Source organism: Vanessa tameamea, chromosome 5 (genome assembly GCF_037043105.1).
Source record: "Vanessa tameamea isolate UH-Manoa-2023 chromosome 5, ilVanTame1 primary haplotype, whole genome shotgun sequence".
Classification (NCBI taxonomy): Eukaryota; Metazoa; Arthropoda; class Insecta; order Lepidoptera; family Nymphalidae; genus Vanessa; species Vanessa tameamea.
In genome coordinates, this window is record NC_087313.1 from 7,266,717 (window position 1) to 7,288,572 (window position 21,856).

The 21,856-nt window shown below is 32.1% G+C and overlaps 3 protein-coding genes across 4 annotated transcripts in view; 2 read left to right on the forward strand and 1 right to left on the reverse strand.

The window, feature by feature from the left end:
• Nucleotides 1-14,517, forward strand: part of LOC113392785 (ATP-binding cassette sub-family C member 4-like) — a 45,845-nt gene extending 31,328 nt beyond the window's left edge. The window contains exons 11-24 of the mRNA XM_026629374.2: nucleotides 1,073-1,210; nucleotides 2,019-2,103; nucleotides 2,857-2,989; nucleotides 3,414-3,722; nucleotides 5,059-5,248; nucleotides 5,632-5,768; nucleotides 6,661-6,801; nucleotides 7,117-7,220; nucleotides 7,578-7,867; nucleotides 9,694-9,816; nucleotides 10,265-10,387; nucleotides 11,113-11,273; nucleotides 11,980-12,085; nucleotides 13,098-14,517. Coding sequence (XP_026485159.2) covers nucleotides 1,073-1,210; nucleotides 2,019-2,103; nucleotides 2,857-2,989; nucleotides 3,414-3,722; nucleotides 5,059-5,248; nucleotides 5,632-5,768; nucleotides 6,661-6,801; nucleotides 7,117-7,220; nucleotides 7,578-7,867; nucleotides 9,694-9,816; nucleotides 10,265-10,387; nucleotides 11,113-11,273; nucleotides 11,980-12,085; nucleotides 13,098-13,283 — 2,226 coding nt within the window. The 3' untranslated portion in view covers nucleotides 13,284-14,517. The remainder of the gene's footprint in view (nucleotides 1-1,072; nucleotides 1,211-2,018; nucleotides 2,104-2,856; nucleotides 2,990-3,413; nucleotides 3,723-5,058; nucleotides 5,249-5,631; nucleotides 5,769-6,660; nucleotides 6,802-7,116; nucleotides 7,221-7,577; nucleotides 7,868-9,693; nucleotides 9,817-10,264; nucleotides 10,388-11,112; nucleotides 11,274-11,979; nucleotides 12,086-13,097) is intronic.
• A 98-nt stretch (nucleotides 14,518-14,615) lies between these two features.
• LOC113392539 (DNA replication complex GINS protein SLD5) lies at nucleotides 14,616-15,760 on the reverse strand. Its single transcript, XM_026629028.2, has 2 exons — nucleotides 15,088-15,760; nucleotides 14,616-14,726 (listed from the first exon to the last, which is right to left on the reverse strand). The coding sequence occupies exons 1-2, from the start codon at nucleotides 15,662-15,664 to the stop codon at nucleotides 14,653-14,655; spliced, it is 651 nt and encodes a 216-aa protein (XP_026484813.1). The 5' UTR covers nucleotides 15,665-15,760; the 3' UTR covers nucleotides 14,616-14,652.
• A 3,053-nt stretch (nucleotides 15,761-18,813) lies between these two features.
• LOC113392739 (opsin-1-like) lies at nucleotides 18,814-21,561 on the forward strand. Of its 2 annotated transcripts, none has more exons than XM_026629293.2 (9): nucleotides 18,814-18,961; nucleotides 19,174-19,334; nucleotides 19,450-19,570; nucleotides 19,659-19,776; nucleotides 19,937-20,150; nucleotides 20,229-20,376; nucleotides 20,465-20,575; nucleotides 20,656-20,822; nucleotides 20,988-21,561. In XM_026629293.2, the coding sequence occupies exons 2-9, from the start codon at nucleotides 19,201-19,203 to the stop codon at nucleotides 21,109-21,111; spliced, it is 1,137 nt and encodes a 378-aa protein (XP_026485078.1). In that variant the 5' UTR covers nucleotides 18,814-18,961; nucleotides 19,174-19,200; the 3' UTR covers nucleotides 21,112-21,561. The 2 variants fall into 2 exon arrangements, with proteins under 2 accessions (XP_026485078.1, XP_026485077.1); XM_026629292.2 differs by having other exon boundaries at nucleotides 18,847-19,007.
• Nucleotides 21,562-21,856: the final 295 nt, after the last annotated feature.

Here is a 21,856-nt window from a genome sequence, read left to right on the forward strand (position 1 = left end):
TTTGGCATTAAATTGATACGATATCATTAGATATAATATATGATTCAATAAAGATACAATAGTTAAGAATTAATTGTGGTGCACAATATAGCAGAGCTATTAGAAATTATCTTGGTAAATGTTAATTGTAATTCTTAGTTTTGTTGAACCCTACTCTTTCATCCATTTGAATGTATATGGCTACATTCCGGAGACCATAAGTAAATAAAATTTACTCATACGTAATTATATTTTTCTTCCAAATATGATATTCAATATTTTAAAAGCTTACTTTGTTTAAAAAACTATAAATAAATACGTAAGTTGTCTTATGTAACGTCTGCAGGAACGTACATATTATCTACGAGGAACATAGCTATACGAGCAACTAAATAAATACAAAGATTGCTTTAATATGTTTGATCAGATAATGTAATCTTATTAATAAAAATCTTTAATCGTTCTAAAGATAAAACTTATGTTTACAAAGATAACTTACTAATTATCGTCTGGTATGATAATGCGGGTATTAAACAGATAGCTTTGTGTTGTATATACACACTGCTGTCTTCCAATTCTCAGACTGCTTCTGAGAATTTCTTGACAAATTAAATCAATAACTTTATTGGCCCACCCACTCCTGGACTCGAACCCAGGACCCCAGGACGCTAGGTTATCTTAAGATATATAAGCTAGCTACTAGACCCTGAACCATCCTTCCTGAACCTGAACTTCTTGTTCAGAAATTCTTAACTAAAAATAATCACTTCAAGATTTTAGTTTCATTGACTATTAGTGTGCATTCTAGCTAAATATACCTGTAACTGTCTTCTAATGAAGATTTATCATTCGATATACTTCGATCTACTATCGATTCGATATACAAGAAATAAAAGTTGCTAGAGCTTCTTTTAAATAACAATTAAAAATGGCTTGATTTATTGCAAAATTATCTGACCACGTTAATAAACTATTTAAACGTTTTCGTAAAATTTAATATAAGTCTTATAATCCTGTAATAATAAAAATAAAAATACAAAAGTCTTATTTAAATTATAAATTTTATGGATAATAAGTATTTCTATTTATACAGGGCGAAATTGAAACTCAAGGCAGTTTCGAAGAAGTGTCGAAGAGCCCATTATTCGAAGAACTGCTTGAAGATGAAGATCAACCCGCACCGCTGGAAGAGAATCGCGTACAAGTTCGGCAACGGAGTATTTCAGTCCAAGTAATTATTTATTACTATCTGTTCCTCGCATATTCGGAATTACATTTAAATTCACTAATTGAAATGTATTTCCATAGTACTGTCTGTTTACTGTTTCATTAAAACATAAGACTCAGTTTAACTGATGTCCCAAAATATGGACGGAAAGATAGTAACTATTAATAATGGGAAAGTTAGTAAGTTTGTTCACACTCTAACGGTCTCGTGGCCGTGAAATGTATACTTGACAATACTTAAATCATCGATATCTGTGGTAAAATTTCAATATTAGTTGATAAACATACGAAACAAAATATACTCTCCAAAATCGATAAGTTTGAAGTCGTTATGACGTCATCGTATTGTGCAACAGCACGCAGTCGTTATTAAATACATTGTAATGGATATAATCTATTAGGTACTGAAAAGAATCTTTGTATATTTTACTCTAAACGCGAACTATTATTAAAAGCTATAGTTAATATTTGTTGTATAATAATTAATATTCATTGTTTATTTAAAACTTAGAACAAGAAGTTATTACACACTTTTGAGGGTGGTAAATATAAAATGAATTTACAAAATTTCAGTGGCTACGGCTGAGGGGATATATTGTATATGGATTCGTTGTTGAATTAACAAAGAAACTTTAACTTTCGCATTCAAAATATTATGAGAATATACTATCAAACCAAAAATATAATATAGTTATGTACATCCTTGAGGCTGTTGAAAATAAAATTGAGATTAAAAAGAATTTTCTTTTTTAGTTTGAATTTAATAAATACATTTAATTAAAATGTTTTTTTTTTTTTAATTTCAAATTTAGTCTCGGACAAGCCACAGCACGACAGCGGAAGCCTCGCCAGAAAAGGAAGACGAACAACAGGAAAGCGCTGAATTAATAGAACAAGGTTTTATTACACTCATTTATTTTAATTGAAGTAATAATTAAATTTATTATATATTTATACTTATATAAGCACTTACTAATGTTTGTTAATATTTTAAAAAGTCAGTCCGTCAACCGTCAACGAAGTCTATGGTTCATAAAATATATGTAATCGTGACTTATGTCATAACTCAATGTTACTTTACTAACAGGTAATCAGATAACGCTTTATTTTTACATGGCTAAATTATACCTAATTGAGTGCAGTCTAGGAATTATGTTATTGAACAATGAATATGGCTTGCGAACCGGACTTACCTCGTATGACAAAGTAAAAAAGTAAATATTTATATATATTTAATATATATTCATCTCGTTCCCACACAGATGCCACGTGATTTTAGATTACCCATGTGATTCAATACTAGGTCACTTAAATAAAATAGCGGGTCGTAGTACGTTGTCTCCGTGTTGTTTAATTATACTCTAACTCGTATGATCAAACTGCGTGACGCGTCGCTGAGACGACGATCACATAATTGTCGTGTTATTGAAGCTTTAATCATTTTTTGTACTTCTATGTGGACAATCAAAAGTTGTTTGGTTTGTTCATTTATATACCAAAATTTAAAAAAAAACTTCAACACAATTTAAAGAGTTTGTATTCAAAAATTTTCAAGAAATCGTAATGGCGATGATAGTCAGTATTATTTTATCACATCTTATCTCGATTGTTACCCTAACCTACTCATTAAGCATCAATGTTTGTTCGTAGGGCGTGTATCAGGGTCGGTATACACGAAATACTTCCGAGCGGGCGGGAACTGGTCCCTTCTAATTTCTACCATGATATCAATCCTCCTAGCCCAAATCATCACATCAGCTGGCGATCTTTGGCTCACACACTGGTATTGTTTTTTATTTATCAGTTAAATAATTATTATTTTATCTTGGTAGACGTATCTTTCTCAAGGTTAAAACGATCCCGAACAAAAGCCTATCGATATTTAAATGTAAGATTCGAGAATAAACAGAGACATGGACGTGTAAAAATATATTAACTCTATATTGATAACTATGTTCCCACGAATAATCTTATCAAGTAAATTCTTGACGTGCCATCAATATCGACCACCTTTATATGGGATGGACGTATCAACTGTTCTATCACTGAATATCAATGCAAATGCAAACCATTTTAAAATGGGCAACTTAATGTAGTCCAAATATTGAATTGTTAAATAAAATACTGCTAAGCATTTTTAATTATTCCTTAGACAGCATTCATTATTATGAATTCCGTTCAGTGTCTTTAGCAGCATATCATTTCAGGATGAATGATGTTGAACTGAGACGCGCAAGAGATGATCTCATGGCTGACATTGGTAGCGGCGATTCAAATTCTACGAGCAATAGTTCGTTAAGTTACGATGATATTCTGGAAACAAATGTTACATCACCTCTGGATAACTTGGTATCTACGAGCACCATGAATCCAAACCTAACAGTCATCGGCACTATGATGAAGACAGCAATAACGATACAAAACATTGCATTAAACGAGGAACCCTTTGATCACTCGTACTATATTTATATTTGGGCAATCGCTATTTTGGGATGTATCATTCTGACGACCGGACGGTAAGCATTGATTTATTTTCAATTTTATACCTTATGTAATTTTTTTTTTTGTGAATAATTAGATGAGCATTTCGCTTTCGTGAAGGTATAATTAATACAAAGATTACCAATAATTATTTCTTAACGGATGCTTCCGTTACCAAAACACCTAAATTTCAACTTTTGACTTACTACTAGTAAACCCAGTAGCTTTGCCTTTGCGTTGGTCGGTCAGAACAGACGATTTTATAAGTATAGGTATAATTGTTTGTCACTCAGAGATGTAAATATTTTACAACAGATCATGATGTAATACTGTTTATTTACGGCGAGGACGCCGCAAAAGAAGTCGCACCGGTCGCATAGTGTTTTATAGCTTTGGTGTCAAAAAGAGATAGCTATACATATCAAATACATCCTAGCCAATGAAATAGATACTTGTCTCAGTATATCAGTAATTTTTTGTGCATACACATATCTAGTTAAAACGTCAAGGACTTAAGAATGCAACCAATATCTTAATTTTTTTATTTACAGTTTTACATTAGTTGGTTTTCTCATATTGATTTGATGTTCCACATACGTATTTGATTATGTAAAAATATTTTGACCATTTTTTTTTTTATTATGTTATTGTGAAGTAATTCTCGCGGGTATTCGTCTAGAGGTCGAAATAAAAAGAATTAGGAATTTTTTTTAATTAACATGGTTATTTTTATTACTAATAGTATTTAAAACGGGATATTTACCATGTTTTTTATTTTCATTTGGTGGAGATCGATATTTCGACATTATCTACGAATGTCTTGTTCACGAGACTAAAATGAAAATAAAAAACATGGTAAATATCCCGTTTTAAATACTATTAGTAATTAGGAAAATGTTTAAATACATGAATTTGCATGTTTTTTTTTTTATGGATAACATAAAAGGTCGTCGCAAATAGGGACAATTTATGTTTAGTCGATATATGATACCTATAACAACCAAAAGACATAATGAGAAAAAGGTCATTGTTTTCAAATATCTTTATGAAAAATCAAAAGCAAATTAAAAATCGTATCGTGAGCGTAGGATACGAGCCTCCATTTTTATTAAGCCGGGATTTTTCATTGTCTATATCGGGCACATTGGAGGGATGTGGAATGTGGGTTATGTAGTGAGTATGTATGTATTCCTACTCACCAAGCTGCGAGGGCTACGGGATCTTAGAAATAGTTTTTAAATTGTGTACTTAATTTTATGGACAAGAATTATTAGTTTGAGAACCACTAGTATAAAATGTCAAATGTCATGTTTTATTAGACTTTGATAAATAATATTATATTAACACATCAGAATCCACATTTTATTTTAGGTCCCTGCTGTTCCTCTGGGTGTGTATGCGCAGTTCGATTAAACTTCATAATCAGATGTTTAGTAACATCATGTCTGCGACGATGCGCTTCTTCGACACCAATCCTTCAGGACGTATCCTTAACAGGTTCTCTAAGGATATGGGAGTAGTTGATGAGATGTTACCTAAAATGTACTTGGATAGTATACAGGTATATATATCTGCAAAATTTATTACTTATTTTCCCTTTCAGGGGAACCTACGCAATACAAACAATTAAATTATTAAATAATAAAAAAATCCAACATTCATAAAATTACAGTAGTAACCCGAGCCCCTGGGTTCCCGTTTCAGGCCTAAAAAGTTATTGGATTTTTCTGTCGAGTAATTCTTAGTAGTTATTGCCCTGCACTGTAGTCAGAAAATTGGCAGAGAAAAGGAATAGAAAGTGGTTTTTGCGCACGCAGGTGGTTAGTCTAGTCTAGTCTTGGGAATAGCTGACATAATTGTGATCGAAATTGGGACATCATACCATTTAACTATTACGGAGCTTTTTAATTATTATATTATATGTATAATGTTTTTTTTATATAGGTGTTCATGGTGATGTTCGGGATATTAGTAATGGTTGCCATTGTTAATCCTTATATGCTGCTCACGACACTCTTCTGTGGTATTTTCATGTATCTATGGACTATAATTTACCTGTCCACAGCACAGGCTATTAAAAGGTTAGTGAAGATTATCAATACCTATACTATATTCCAACCATAACAGAAAAAAAGCCAAATAAACGAGAGCTTGATTAATCTATGATATTAACTATGGATTTGCGAAAACATGGCGTTTTGAACGTCGACGAAATTGTTGTCGGAATTTTGGAAGTAAAATTAAAGTGGAAATAAGTGGTTAAGTGCAATAGTGTTGTATTGTCAATAAGAATACATTAATCATTAACCCTTTATAGTGTACAACATAGCTGAGTAATTAGCAAATCGCATGAAATACGTAAATCTAAGGTTTGTTTATCTTTTTTCCTACTTCCATTGGAATAGGCCGTATGTTGTTTGAAAAGTATTATTATTGTCAATAAGATTTTGTTATCTTTAAAATTTTATACTCTCTATTGATATGTATTTACAGTTTCACAATCACAGTGCATTAGCCGTTGTCTGCGAAGAATTACTCACAGCGGCACACTTATAATATTTGCACTATTTAATTATAGTAAATCCCCAACTCAATATTGTGTTTTCTCATTAAAACAAGTTTCAAAATCTCGTTTTAAATATGAATACTCCTGATAACGGCTTGAACATGCTCGCAGCAAGATAACCCTGTTACTACATACAGAAACGATTCAGATCGATTTCTGTATCACTTTTTTGTTTTATTAACCTCTAGAGGTAAATTGTCCCGTCTAAATCAGTTTGTAATATGTAGAACGGGTTTAAATTTTGAAGCCGAACTATTTAGCCTAACTAGAAACAAGTTACGCTCTAGTAAAGTGATTACTATGAACATGATGATGTCTGTTAAAAATCAGCAAGCCGACAATCGTTGATTTGTGTCGCGATCGATATGCTCAACATATAACGTTACACGAGCACTCATGTTGTTAAGGATCGAGGGCGTGTCGCGCAGTCCGGTATTCTCGCACGTGTCGGCCACCATGGCGGGGCTGGGCACGGTGCGCGCGTGCGGGGCGCAGGACTTGCTGCGCGCGCAATTCGACGACAAGCAGGACGTACACACCGCGGCCTGGTATACCCTAAGTTTTCTTTTTTAACATTTCTTAAATTTCTTGGTAAAGTAAACTACTTCGTATGGGGCCATTAATTTATTATATAAGACGATTTTTATTAGTTTTTGACCCGTAAATAATAAAAAAAGACCAACCCCCCTCCCATTTTAAAAATATATTTATTTATATATGTTTCCTTTAAAATGTTACGTAATAAATATAAAGCTTATATTCAACCCTAATGAGATATATTTGTTATGATCGTTAAAAAGTATTTAATACACAAAGAAATCTTTTATTTTTGCGAAGTTAATAAAAAATATTGTCTGTTCCAGGTACTTGACCCTCATAACAAACACGGCATTCTCGATATGGTTGAGTCTTATCTCAGCATTGTATGTCGTGATAGTCGCCTACACGTTCTTACTGCTAGATGACGGTAATATCATTATTTTATCATTTCAATTATTTAGTTGCAATTTAAGGTCAATGACCATTTTAAAAAGAAACTAATTCATTTTTACTATTTTTTTTATATTACAACAACGAGGTGACCCAGTGAATCGTACCGAATCTCCGTCCCTTATCTATCGCCATACCTTGGTCGACGGTTTGAAAAACTTCGGGAGAATAAATATATAATATATAATCAATATATAATCAATTGTAATATATATACATATATAATCAATAATTACTAAACCGCACTTGTGCATATCTCTATAAACCTTAACGTTACTAGTTTTGAGTTTTTAAAGTTAAAAAGCAATCAGTTGCTCGAATGTTATCATTTTAGGTACGACTAAATCCGGTAACGTTGGCCTCGCTATCAGCCAAGGACTCATATTAGTAAACATGGTGCAGTACGGCATCAAGCAGACCACTGAAGTGATATCTCAGATGACGAGTGTGGAGCGAGTCCTGCAGTTTACAAAGCTTCCTCAAGAGCAGACAGACGGTCCTTCGCCACCGAAGGAATGGCCTCAACGCGCTCGTCTCGTATTCAAAGATCTCTATCTTCGATACGACAGGGAAGCGGAGCCAGTGCTTAAGAATTTGAATATCGTCATCGAAAGTGGATGGAAGGTAAACTCATCCATATAATTTTTTTTTAAATATAGATTTTAAATTGATGGAAGAACTATTATAATAATGACCTTCTGACCTTTTTAACCACTTTGATCACTGCAGCCGTTCCCGAAGGCGTATGCTAGAACACATGTCTTTTCTCTCAGTCCCATAATCTAAGGGGATGGCAATCCGACATTCCTTTTTGAAATATTCTTACAGTACCTAATGAATTTTATTCGCTTAAATATATTTCAAGAGTCGGGGATTTAACTCGGGGACAAACGATTCTATTACAAATTTCATAATTGAATATATGTTTTATCCATATATTACTAACTAGCGATCCGCCCTGACTTCGCACATGTATAGATTCTAAATATAAAAATGAGAAGTGCGCTCAATACGAATGTATTCAGTTGGGAAATTTATTTTATAACGTTTATAATAATGTATATAAGAATAGTATAAAAAAATTATTTGATTCGTAATTTTATTGTGAGAAATAAATCAAAATATTCCACGGCTTAAAGATTCGGTTAGTTTTAACTTCATTTCATAATTTATTTATAATGCGACACTTTTTGAAAAACCAAGCCTTGATGATTTGCGTATTTTTGTTTTCGATTTCAAAATATTCTTATAAGGTATTTTGCTTTACAGCAATAAAGAGTTATATCAGAAGTTTACGTTAAGTTTTATACCTTATATTTAAGTTTAAATACAGACATTTTTCAAAATTAATATAAGGTAAGGAAGTTTTTGGATTTATAACTGTCAATAATAAATACGCACTTAAGCATAAGCATTGCATTGCATACTTACATAGTTTTAAGCCGATATCTCTCACTGATATCAGTAATTTGACATTCGAGAGTAAACCAAACCATTGTGTAAATAAAGGGGATATTGCATAAAATTATATCGTAAAAAACTCTAGGAATGTCTCAACAGTCGCGTTGTAGAAACATTCTAATATTCAACATATTAACTGATAAGTGTCATCAAAATCAGACAGCTTGATAGAACCATCAAATTTTTAATCTCCATGCTTATATAATGTAATCTCTATATGAACATTCTTAGAATACATGAATCCTCTTTAGATTAAAACTGAAAATAAACTTAATTTGAAAATGTATATAATTGATATAAATTTTCAAATTAAATTGTTGTAATGAATTCAGCGCAAATTCGTTTCGTCGTATATTTTCAAGAGACGACTAAATGATACGATACGATAACTTGCCCATATTACTCTGGATTTAATATAATAAAGATTAATTAAAAAATATCCTCCGAACTGTAATCAATAATAACTAACACTGCCCGGCAGGTCTCTAGTTACAGTATTAAAATCCACTACGCCTATTTATTCGATGAATAAAATAAAATGAACGCATGTATGCCCTTTGTTTTTTTTTATTGTTTTACTTTTTTAACAATGCGACTTCCTTCACACCCTCCATAGTTTTATATGGATTTGTATAGATTGTAAAGTGCGTAAATGTTTAAATATAACTTCAATGGTCTACTCCAAAAAAACATTATTTTTTTTAACAGGAATAATGATAACGGTTCAGTTTTTATCTGCCTTTTATTAATATTTTCGAAACGGTTGGTTGCAATTACGTTATTCCGTAGTGAAAATAACAGTTTCTATAATTAATTATTGTTATAGTTACAGTCGTTGCGTGTGGCTTTTATTATGACTTCGGAGTCGTATTTTTAGGATACAGAGTGTAACTAAAAAAATATCAGTAACATAATATTTTTATTATTTTGAAAATAAATTTATTGTTAAAATTATACAAGCTTGTAACGAAATAATAATTATTTATCAGGTTGGTGTCGTCGGTCGAACTGGTGCAGGAAAATCGTCGTTAATATCAGCTCTCTTCCGTTTAGCGCCGATCGACGGGCATGTTTACATCGACGATATCGACACTGGGGAAATAGCTCTCAAGGTAAACATACTATAAACAATATTGAGTCTTGTGTTTAAATAGACTACTCTTATATAGGCACTTGAATTAATTTAAAATTCATTCTAGAATTTTATTAAATAAAATGTACTAATTATAAGAGTAAGATTTGCAAAATGGAAATTATTCCACTGTTTATCTACTGCCGTCCGATTTTAATAGTTGCGATAATGATTGTTATAAAATAACAATCGTTTCCTTAGTTAACTTTTAAATATAATTATATGCACTCTTTTATCGTATATTAAATAATATAATATCAATTTCAATGAGAATTACAGTATTCTAGTATTATTGGATTAGTACTACTTTTTATCACTAAAAAAATAATTGTATTAGAAATTTAATTGAAACTGGCAGCCAAGTGCGAGAATATACCAGAAAATTAAGTGTTTTAATTTATTTATATGACTAAGTATTGCATTTGTAGGAACTACGAGCCAAGATTTCCATTATTCCTCAAGAACCAGTGCTGTTTTCAGCGAGCCTGCGATACAATATGGATCCATTCGACAAATATACCGATGCTGATATTTGGAAAGCTTTGGAACAGGTAAAAATATTATAAAGTAGTCTCACTATAATGCTACTAAATTAAAAATAAACCCTGACGAGGTCAATTAGAAATGTCATGGTTGGTTGGATCTGAACCACGACATTAGATTATTGCTGTTTGTACGTTTCATATGAGTCTAAGAGGGATGGCACTAACGCGATCAATAATAAAATACACAAAGTCACGGATAGAGCGCGTATTAGAAACTTTAATTAAACGTCACCCGTTATTATGGTATGTGTGGGTCCAATATTGCAATTAAATCTTAGACAAATTTCATCAAAGAAAATATTGCAGACAGAGGGATGCTGGTGACATCTAGCGACAATCTAATATTAAATTAACAGCTTATAAAACCACGTTTAAGTGAACGATTTATCATTTATGATACAAATATACATGAAGAAAGGTCTTTGTTGCTTCTGGATTTTCCCAAAAGTACCACTCCGCTTCGAGCCCCTATAGTCAAAACGTGTAAACGTTATCGTTATTGAGAAACGAAACAAAATTGAAAAGCAAATATTGATGACCATCATAATAATCATTCATTCCGATTTGCAAAAATGTTTTTCAGCCACAAGATTTGATACCAAGACCTATAAAGTTTAAATCATTTAAAGTCTAGCCGTTTTATAATAATCGAAAAAAAAATAAACATACTAGTAAACCATATAATCTCCTCTTTTTTGTAATCGGTTAACAACAAATCGACCGTCCCCCAGGTGGAGCTGAAGCAGAGCGTGACGTCCCTGTCGTCGGAGGTGGAGGCGGGCGGCGCCAACTTCAGCGCGGGCCAGCGCCAGCTGCTGTGCCTCGCGCGCGCCGCGCTCGCGCGCAACCGCCTGCTCGTGCTCGACGAGGCCACCGCCAACGTCGACCCCAAGTGCGTACTGCGTCATGGACAGAGCCCCGTATCACGCGCTTTATCGCTTTAGCATTCAATACTAAATCAAGTTAACCAAATAATAAAATATCTTTGTTATGAATGAAAATGAATGTTAGTCATTACCGGTCAAATTTACCCAGATAAATAACGTGTTAGGTACTTAATTATATCAAAGATAGTATTCCCTTATTCATATTTTATAGTATTGGTAGGCGGACGAGCAGATCAGCCGCCTGATTTTAAGTGGTCTCCACTGCACATAGACATTGGCGCCGTGAGAAACTTCAGCAATTGCTTACATTGCCAATGCACCACCAGCCTTGGGAACTGAGATGTTATGTCCCCTGTGCTTGTCGTTATACTAAATAATACCGCTTGGCAGAAGAATATACGATGAGTGGGTTGTCCTATCCCGACAGGTTTGCACAAAGGCCTACCGTCAAGTAAACGCATAAGCAATTAAATTATTAAACTGTATCAATGAATAGACATGCACACAAAGAGATTCTTATTTTTAACTATAGTAATGCTGTTGAGCAAAAAACTGGAAATATAAGCTATGATGTTTTTCTTTTATTTTATTTATTACGTCACATTTATGGAAATCAGTATGAAGAGACAATTGCCAAATCTTGGTCATTTCTAGCCACATACGTTCAACACGCAATAACACCATTACATTCTATAATTTTGTTATTCACAGTACGGACGCCTTAATTCAAAAATCGATACGTAAACACTTCTCCGAATGCACAGTTGTCACAGTAGCGCATCGCCTACATACCGTCGCGGACTCTGACCGTGTTGTTGTAAGTATTTAATATCCTAGTAAGTCCTATTTCTGGACGTATTATTATTTTTCACCCTTCTTAGTATAATGTATTAAAAATTTAAAGCTCATGTCAAAAAAATATTAGTAAATAAGGCATATTACTCAATATGAAATTATATTAAAGTTAAAAAAGCGTGGAATTAGTATTTATTGATTCCTAGGCAGGACATATAAAAATTTAATTGTACTTTATTGACATACTCTGTAATTAAAATGGTGGAAAAGAGTAACTACTGAGTTTCTTGTCGGTTCTTCTCGGTAAAATCTACGTTCCGAACTAGTCAAAAAAGCATTTATGAACCTACTTCAATAAAGAATATTATGATTTTGAAAAATGAGTATGATGTGATGTTATATATGATATGATGACCTTTGTATGTATTTTGTTAAAAATTTCATAAATATATGGATGATAGAATCTCTCACATACATCACAGTATGTACTTATATTCTATTACAAACATCGTTATCAGTTCATGTTACTGATATAAAATTATGGATGATGATTATATTTGACGAATTGACATTTGATCTCTAATCTGTATTTGACATGAGACAGTCTGAAGTGATTTTTTGTATGATCCTCATCTCTACAGACTTTCGTGTCTGGGCTTTTTTTGTAAATTATTTTCGTAATATTAACACTACTGTTAAAATCAGCAAAATAAAATTACCATACCATTTATTTTATACATACATTGAAAATTGTTAAATGAAATGAATATATTAACAATTTAATGGTCTTTTAACTTTGTAACATATTTAAAACAGAGTTTTGGTTATTTATTGAAATAGTTAAACTTTGATGGTTCATATAATCAATAAACATTTGAAATTAACAACTGATGTAGGTAACATTTGAATGTCTTTAAAGGAGTAAACAATATTAAATTCACTGGTAAAAATCGTAATTCTGTTTAAATAAAAACTTAGTAAAAAATGATTGCACAAGTTAATGCAATACTATAATTATTTTATTTTGTTTACAGGTAATGGAGGCGGGTCAGATAGTAGAGTGTGGTCACCCTCACGAATTGCTGCAAAATGAAGATGGACACTTTTTACAGATGGTTAAACAGCTAGGTTCGGCCTCTGAACAGAGCTTACGCGAATTGGCCCATAATGCTTATCTACAACATATAAAATATGTTGACGCTGATGACCATCCTCTGTAACTAAGTAAATTATAAAACACTTAAGCATCTGAATGCTCCTTACCGGTTAAACTTAAGCTTGCAATAATGTGACTAAATTAAGCTGAGTAATTTGAATGTTAAAATTAATTTCTGATTGTGCCTTTTAAAATGTTTTATAATATTAGACATAAAAAATTTAAAAACCTTATATTGAACTGAAGCAAAATATTTTCCTACCTAGAAAATAAAACAACTGTCCTATTACAAATACAGTAGTGGCCTGTTAATGCTCTACAGCTAGGAAATAGCCTTCTCTCCCATTCAGAGCTTACTCCAATCTGGGCATTACACATACTGTCTACATAAATCCATAACCATATTCTATATTTTTATACAAAAATATATAGAAAAATAGGAACATTTTGCAAAGCTTTTAAATGTTAATGTGTAATATAAATTAGCTTCTCTATTAAAAAACATGTAACACACTATTTTTGTATATTTATTTATACTACTTAATTAAGATAAGTTTACAATTAAACATTTAGTGAGTTATTTATATTATATTAGTACATGTAGAATGGACCAAATATAATGTGTTATTCGTCACAAAATACATATACAAAGTACTTAATAAAAATGTCAGTGAATTACTTAAACAATTTTACCTGTTTAGTGTATTTACAATAACTACCTATCTATATTTATTTTTTACTACTTACAAGAAAGCATACAACATGCATTTACAATTATAATAGTGATGGTTTTATATAAAAGATTAGGAACAGACTCAACATTGCCTTAGTCCGGAAACTATGCCTTAAAAGCTAGAAATGTGATTCTTAAAGCTAGACATATAATATTTAATAATTGTCTGCTTCTGCAAGTGCTGTATGCTATTGCATTACGCGCAGAATAATATATTTATAAAAACTGCTTCACAAATTAGGAGAAATATTTGTCTGGACATAATTGTAAACAGCAAGCATAATCAGCTAGATGTGAATATGTGGCAACCCTGGTGACAAACAAATATTCAACTATTATTCAGAAATACATACATTAGAAAATCTGAAAACTGATCGAAAGTGCTGAGGCAAACAGTCAATGTTTATATAAAGGATATACATAAATGTTATTATCCCTATATATATAAAAAGAAAAGAATTTTGAATATTTACTCTACATAATTTATATATTAAGAAAGTGTGATTATGTTACTGTAAATGTCTATGACAATAAGTATATTGTTTTAATAAAAATATTATTTTTATATGTTTGTTTAATTTTATTCAAAACGGTACACATCTATTTTGTTTTTACTTAATTTTACAGATTACAGAGAATAAAGGTAAATTAAAACAAAAAAAAAACAAATTTATTCAATTTTTATTTTTTATATACTAAATTATACAAGTTGTACTTTGCCATTTTTTACTAAATCTGCAATCGGTTTGTATTGCAGTATATGCTGTGAACCCTCTGAAAAAAATAAAGTAATAATAGATATACATAGAAATATGTTATAAATGATAATTTTATTAACCAAATATTTAAAAAAAAAAATTAATTAAGACTAGTGTAAAATTATTTCCTTACATTATAGTAGTATATGAGTAAAACTCCTCATAATAGATATTTGATAAAATCTTTATTTTATTAAGTCTTAAGATAAGTGTTTAATTGGAGAGAATCCAAGCAAAGATAATTCACTAACCAATTCCTTGGGAGACTTTATTATTATAACATTATAGAGGAGTCTACAATTTTATATACTAAAAAAGAAAGTTTTGTGTGAAGTATCTAGAAATAGTAATAACTGATATTGTTGCTTTCTACATACCTTCTAAGTCTATCTCTTCATCTTGGTCACCTAGTAGGTCTTCTAGTACAATACCATTTACCGTTTCATTAGCCTTAAGGAAGACATGAGATTGATAATTTGGATAAATAGCCATTTTATTGAATTCAAATGTTTGCATATTCCCCGGAACATGATCAAGTACAGTATTTTTTAAATGGTTCTCCATATTTAATACATATTCTTGGGCGTATCTAAATTCAGAAGGCGTTAAATAATTCGTTCCAGACTCTATTCGTTGCTTTTCCTCATTGACTATGGCAATGCAGTAACTTTCTATTTTATTTAACCTAGTTTTAAGATAATTACAAATAATATATTTAATTCTATTTAATTCCATTTTATGAATACATGAGCGAAGATCAGTTTTGGGTAGTTTATTAATATTTCGCTCCATATGTTGTATTTGTCCTAACATACATTCGACCATGTCGTTATGATGGGGCAGTATTTCTGGAGACAAACGCTCATTTTGCCATGCATTTTGAAGAGTTTTTAAAACAGTCTCAGCTGTAATTTCTTCTTCATCTTCACTTAATTCTATATCTTCAGTATCCATCTCTTCTAGAAATAAAACTTTTCATTTAGATACCAAAATTTGTATTATACAATTAACAACAACAGTATTCAGCAATTTAAAACATTTACTTTTTAATAATGACATTTACAAATCAAATGTTGCCACTTGGCACTATTAATTGTTAAAAAAAATTACCATGTCACTGTGTTTATTTTATATTTTGTCGTGTGTATGTTTGACATTAACTATATAAATTATCACATAGTTAATGTATTCTTTAGTGTTAATTTTATCTTAAGAACTTTTTTGATCAAAAATTGACTGCTAATAAATCAACCTATAAAAAATCTTAACAAAATTTTAATTTATTTGATTATTTTGTAGACCGACACTCAAATAAATATTACACAAATATGTATGTATGGTATTGGTAAAGTTGTAATGAATATTCGGCTACTATTTGGTAATCAGCGTATTACCAAATAGTAGCCGTATACCGAATACTTAAATACAGAAATGAATTATATTAATGATGAATATACGTTGCTTGTTCGAAACAACGTATTTTTTAACACTATTGACGTACACATCTATGTAAATAAACTAAAAGATCAGTGGACAGTATCTTACGTAAAATATTTTTCTAAAATAATAAAAACATGTGACTAATAAAAATGAAATAAACTATTTATTATGTTGTATATCATGACTAAATAAACGCTAAGAAAATCAGCCTACTTAAATAATAGATTTTGAAAATGAAAAGAAGTTAAACTAAAATTGAATAGATAACAAAAGAAGAAAAAAGTTAAAAGTAAAGAGCCAAACCCCAAATGTCTGTTATTAGGGAGCTGGCGAGCATTTTGGTATTTGTTCTTACATCAATAATAATTAAAATTCAATTCAAAACAAATCGATTTACTTTAATTTTAATAAATTAGTCAGTGCGTAGTAACTCATACTATATGTTTATTTCTAAATTTTTTCCTTATTATAAATAATATAAACATCTATGAAAATGGCAGACAAGAATTTCAGATCAACAAATAAAATAGTAGCATCTTTTTTTACAAATTCAAAGCTCTGACTATTGACAATACAGATAACGTTTTTCGACGAAAAGAGATAAATTTTTCGACCTTAATAGCATAGTAACCACTCATTTAGTTGGCATTTTTAAGACATGAAATAAAACACTGCAAACGCAATCAACACCTACACGTCTAATTGAAAATAAAACCAAGACAAACTATATAAATACTATGGTATCTTAAAAAAACTATATAATGACTTTTAAAATAATATTTTTTTTATTTAATATTACTCTTAAGCTTACAAAATCACTATTCAAAACATCAACAACACATCACCGCAACACGTGGATTGGAGACATGACTATTTTTTTACCCCAAATTATCTTCATTACATAGAGTTCTGTATACAGTCCCTATGAAATATTTAATTGTTTTCCTCCGGTCTAATGTGGGAGTTTATATAAGGTTTCATATACGAAAATTAAAAACTGAATTCAATTTGTCAATCCATAAGCAAGGAAAATGATTACTCTTATAAAATTTCAGATTAAATTTTTTAAAACGCTTACAGATTTGTATCCGCAATTTTTTTAAGAACTTACCACTTGAGTCACTGTGCAATCTCGACATTTGTCCTACCGATGTTTATAATCTTGTTAACAGACTTATATTTCCATATACTTATACTTAGTGGTGTCATAACCATATTAGCCGACTTAAGAAAGTCCAGGGATGTACTAAAACATATTTGCTTTGAATTTTTAATTTTTCTTTAGAACTATGTAGAACATTATATATAATAAAAAATTAAATCTAAATATTATTTATATTATACGATACGAAAACAACATCTCAGTATTAGCTACAACTAGATTTACATTTATCAATATATCTAGGTATAGTTATATTATAAAATTGTTAAGTTTGTATGGATCGCTCGTTATTCTTAATACATAACAAGCTAGCTACATATCTTATTTGAAGTATATCTTTACGCAGGATAGGTAAGTCTGTAACTAAACTTCAAAATAAAAGAAAGGTCAGTTTTATCAGTATGTGTGCTGGATAAAAACGTTGACGACAGGTCAGCATAAGATTCGTTAAATAAAATAAAATTTAACGAGATGTGTTGGACATCAATAAAAAAGGTTAAATTACAATTACCTTAAAGAAAACATTTTTTGTTTATATTAATGTAAGCGAAATACCACAGACTCAAATCACTCACTCACTCAACAAGATCTCCGAAACTATAGCACTTTTTTTATGTTAGAGGTGGCAAACGAGCAGGAGGTTCGCCTGATGGAAAGTGACTACCACCGCCCACGGACATCTGCAACACCGGGGGGCTTGCAGGTGCGTTGCCGGCCTTTCAGGAAAGAGTACGCTCTTTTCTTGAAGGTTCCCAAGTCGTATCGGTTCGGAAAAACCGCCGGCGAAAGCTGGTTCCACAGAGTGGTTGTGCGAGGCAGAAAATGTCTTAAAAATCGCGCTGTTGTGGATTTTCGGACATCTAGGTGGTGTGGGTGATATTTTGAATTTTGGCGAGATGTCCGAAGGTGAAATTCAGCAGCCGGGATTAATCCGAACAATTCAGAGCAGATGCAGAGCGATCCAACATCTCTACGCAAAGCCAAAGGATCAAGCAGATCGGAAAGGGCTTGATCGTCGATAATTCGAGCCGCTCTACGTTGGATACGGTCGAATGGAAGGAGCTGGTACTGGGGAGCACCCGTCCAGAGGTGAGAGTAGTACTCCATGTGTGGCCGAATTTGTGCCTTGTAGAGTCTTAGACGATGGGCCGACGTGAAATACTGTCTAGTTACTACTTTCGCAACGTAAACCTTCACTAAGAATGGTTTTATGAAAATGGGATGGCTAACTTTTTCTAAATTTCGATTTTACGAAAACGGGACGAGCAGCTAATTTTATGTGTTAAGAGTATAAAAATACGTAATTTAATCAATTATATTTCACGAATTTTTAACAATTATATTTTACTTGTAAAACAATTGTAGGGATTGCTAATATGAGTAAAACAACAGGCGAATAGGTATACCAGAACGCCCTCCCTGTATTAGACACTTAGGAGGTAATGTATTCACCCTATTATCTATATCTAATTATGAATATCGATTTCCTCATGACGATATTTTAATCCTCCTTCTTTTATTATAAAAGACAAGTGTAGCGTCCGAAAGATCGAGTAGCCTCCGCAACGCCTTGGCATCCTCGCCAGAGATTGGTTATAGCAAACTAAAGACTGGAGTAGTTCGTGAAGCGATTTTCTTCAGTATTTTTGGTATTAACCATCTCGGGGCGATCTACCCACTCTATTCCCTTTTTTAGTGAGTCATAAAAGAATAAGTCGTTTTAACACCATCGTTTTAAAAATTCAAAACTTTAAATCGAAATGTTGGTGCTAAAACAAAAATTCTTTTAAACATTTTTTTTTTATAAAATATCTATTTTACCGTTTTTTTTTTATTTTAACAAGTGCAACCTTTTTTGCAGATTTAAGCACATACTTTTAGGAACACAATGGCAATCACAAGCTTGGACCCTGGTGCGGCCGCTCTTCAGGCGTGGGGCGGTCAGATGGCAGCCTTCGGCAGCAATGAGACTGTCGTCGACAAAGTCCTACCAGAAATGCTGCATCTAATTGACCCCCACTGGTAACATCTTCAATTTCAATTCAAAAACTACTCTTACTTACTGTTTCTTGATGCAAGACTTAGTAACAAAGATCATCTGACTAAATATCACATTAAATAAAAACAATATTTGTAGGTACCAATTCCCACCCATGAATCCGCTATGGCATGGCCTCCTCGGATTTGTGATCGGGGTTTTGGGCTTCGTTTCCATCACAGGCAACGGAATGGTCATCTACATCTTCACAACCACAAAGGTGATTAAAACAGAGTGATATTATTTATAAACGTACGTGAATAATTTATTAATTTGTACACAATTGTAATTATGATATTATTTTCCAGACCCTCAAAACACCATCAAACATCCTCGTCGTTAACTTAGCATTTTCGGACTTCCTCATGATGTGTGTAATGTCACCTCCTATGGTGTGCAACAGTTACAACGAGACATGGGTATTCGGTAAGTAAAGTTTTGTTTTAGAAATTTTGACAATAAGCTGAAATAATCGAATAGTTCATACCTGGCTGATTGAAAATTGACAATCTCACTTAGTAAAATATATCTTGAGCTTTACTTCTAAAAGAATTCATTTAATAAACATAATTTACAATTATTCTAGGACCACTAGCGTGTCAGCTATATGCGTGTGCGGGATCCTTATTCGGATGCGCCTCCATCTGGACCATGACGATGATTGCTTTCGACCGCTACAACGTGATCGTAAAAGGAATTGCCGCCAAACCTATGACAATCAATGGCGCTATGCTTCGAGTGCTGGGAATCTGGATTTTCTCGTTGGCATGGACCGTTGCGCCCCTGTTCGGATGGGGCCGGTAAGAATTAAATCATAAAATATTATAATGTCTAATATAATAATCTTCAAATAAATAATGTATATTTTCTTATTTAAGATATGTACCTGAGGGAAACATGACCGCCTGTGGAACTGACTACCTCGACAAGAGCTGGTTCAACCGCAGCTACATCTTAATCTACTCCATTTTCTGCTACTTCATGCCTCTCTTCCTCATCATCTACTCCTACTTCTTCATTGTGCAGGTACAGTAATATAAATTTAAATATTGCATGTTAAGAAATCAAATGCAACGGAACGCCAATTAATTCAATACTTCAATGGTTATACCAGGCGGTAGCAGCTCACGAGAAGGCGATGAGGGAACAGGCCAAGAAAATGAACGTTGCTTCTCTCAGGTCATCTGATGCGGCCAACACAAGCGCTGAATGCAAATTGGCTAAGGTACAATCACACGAAAATGTTTATTTAAAAAAATATGACTGAAATTTAAAAACAATAACTCAATTTCATTCTAAATACAGGTTGCTTTAATGACCATCTCACTGTGGTTCATGGCATGGACTCCATACCTTGTCATCAACTATGCTGGTATCTTCGAAACTGCCACGATCACTCCTCTCGCTACTATCTGGGGCTCTGTCTTCGCCAAGGCTAATGCTGTCTACAATCCTATTGTATACGGTATCAGGTATGAATATTCGATTTTATATATCCAATATATGATATTTAAAACAGATAAAAATAACAAAAACATAGAATATCTAAGTTAACACAATAACTACTATAAACTAAACTATATCTAATGATCTAAATTAAAACAGTTTACAAATTAATGTTTAAATTATCTTAATAGCCACCCGAAATACCGTGCGGCTTTGTACGCGAGGTTCCCAGCCCTTGCTTGCCAGCCCTCACCCGAAGATAACGCCTCGGTAGCCTCCGCCGCCACCGCCACCGAAGAAAAACCATCAGCGTGAACACTTCGACGTCCAAGATCGACTACCTACCAATGGCCTTACGCTTGTTCGGAAAATGATTCTGCCAACGCGATGTTCTTTATTATTTTTATACGTGAAAATTTACTGTACAAAGTTATCTCGAGCACAGAGCGCGAGCTCTTCAAAATATTCGGATATTAAAGTTTTTAGTTTGTTACTTACTTCAGCATATTTTGAGTTCGCGTTTTGTGCGTCTATTTGAACATTGCACACATTTCTTATGTCTTTGCTTGTAACACTGGCCGGCGGCATAAAAAATACAAAAAAAATACATAAAAGGGAACAATGTCGCTAGGCCGCCCTGTGAACCATGAGACTGCTCCCAATTAGTAAATAGGTAACGCAACGGAATCTAAACGACGGAAAAGATGCAATGTATATTGGACAAATAAAGTTTATGACTGGCAAAGTGGTTTATGACCACATAAATGAACTGTTTAATTTTTTACCCTTTATCCTTTTATAACTATTAATTATTTATCATAAAGAAAATAATATTATTAAGAAAACATGTAATTTCTATATATATATATGTATAAATAATTAGGAAGCTAAATAATTTTACGAAAATATTTTTACATTATACAAAACACATAAAGAAGGTCAATAAATCATAAAGAAAAAAGTAAAAATAAATTGAACAAAAAATTAATCATATAATTATACCTGCATATTATAACTACACACTTCATACAATAACACAGCACAGCAATACAATTTATAC

What these genes read in the sequence shown, in the direction of transcription:
- LOC113392539 (XM_026629028.2), bottom strand. Translation starts at nt 15,664, where the DNA reads ATGGATACTGAAGATATAGAATTAAGTGAAGATGAAGAAGAAATTACA. An exon ending in TGAAGAGATAGACTTAGAAG is followed by an intron (nt 14,727 to 15,087) that starts GTATGTAGAAAG and finishes TATTTTTTTCAG; the next exon opens with AGGGTTCACAGCATATACTG.
- LOC113392739 (XM_026629293.2), top strand. Translation starts at nt 19,201, where the DNA reads ATGGCAATCACAAGCTTGGACCCTGGTGCGGCCGCTCTTCAGGCGTGG. An exon ending in CTGAATGCAAATTGGCTAAG is followed by an intron (nt 20,576 to 20,655) that starts GTACAATCACAC and finishes TTCTAAATACAG; the next exon opens with GTTGCTTTAATGACCATCTC. An exon ending in CCTATTGTATACGGTATCAG is followed by an intron (nt 20,823 to 20,987) that starts GTATGAATATTC and finishes TTATCTTAATAG; the next exon opens with CCACCCGAAATACCGTGCGG.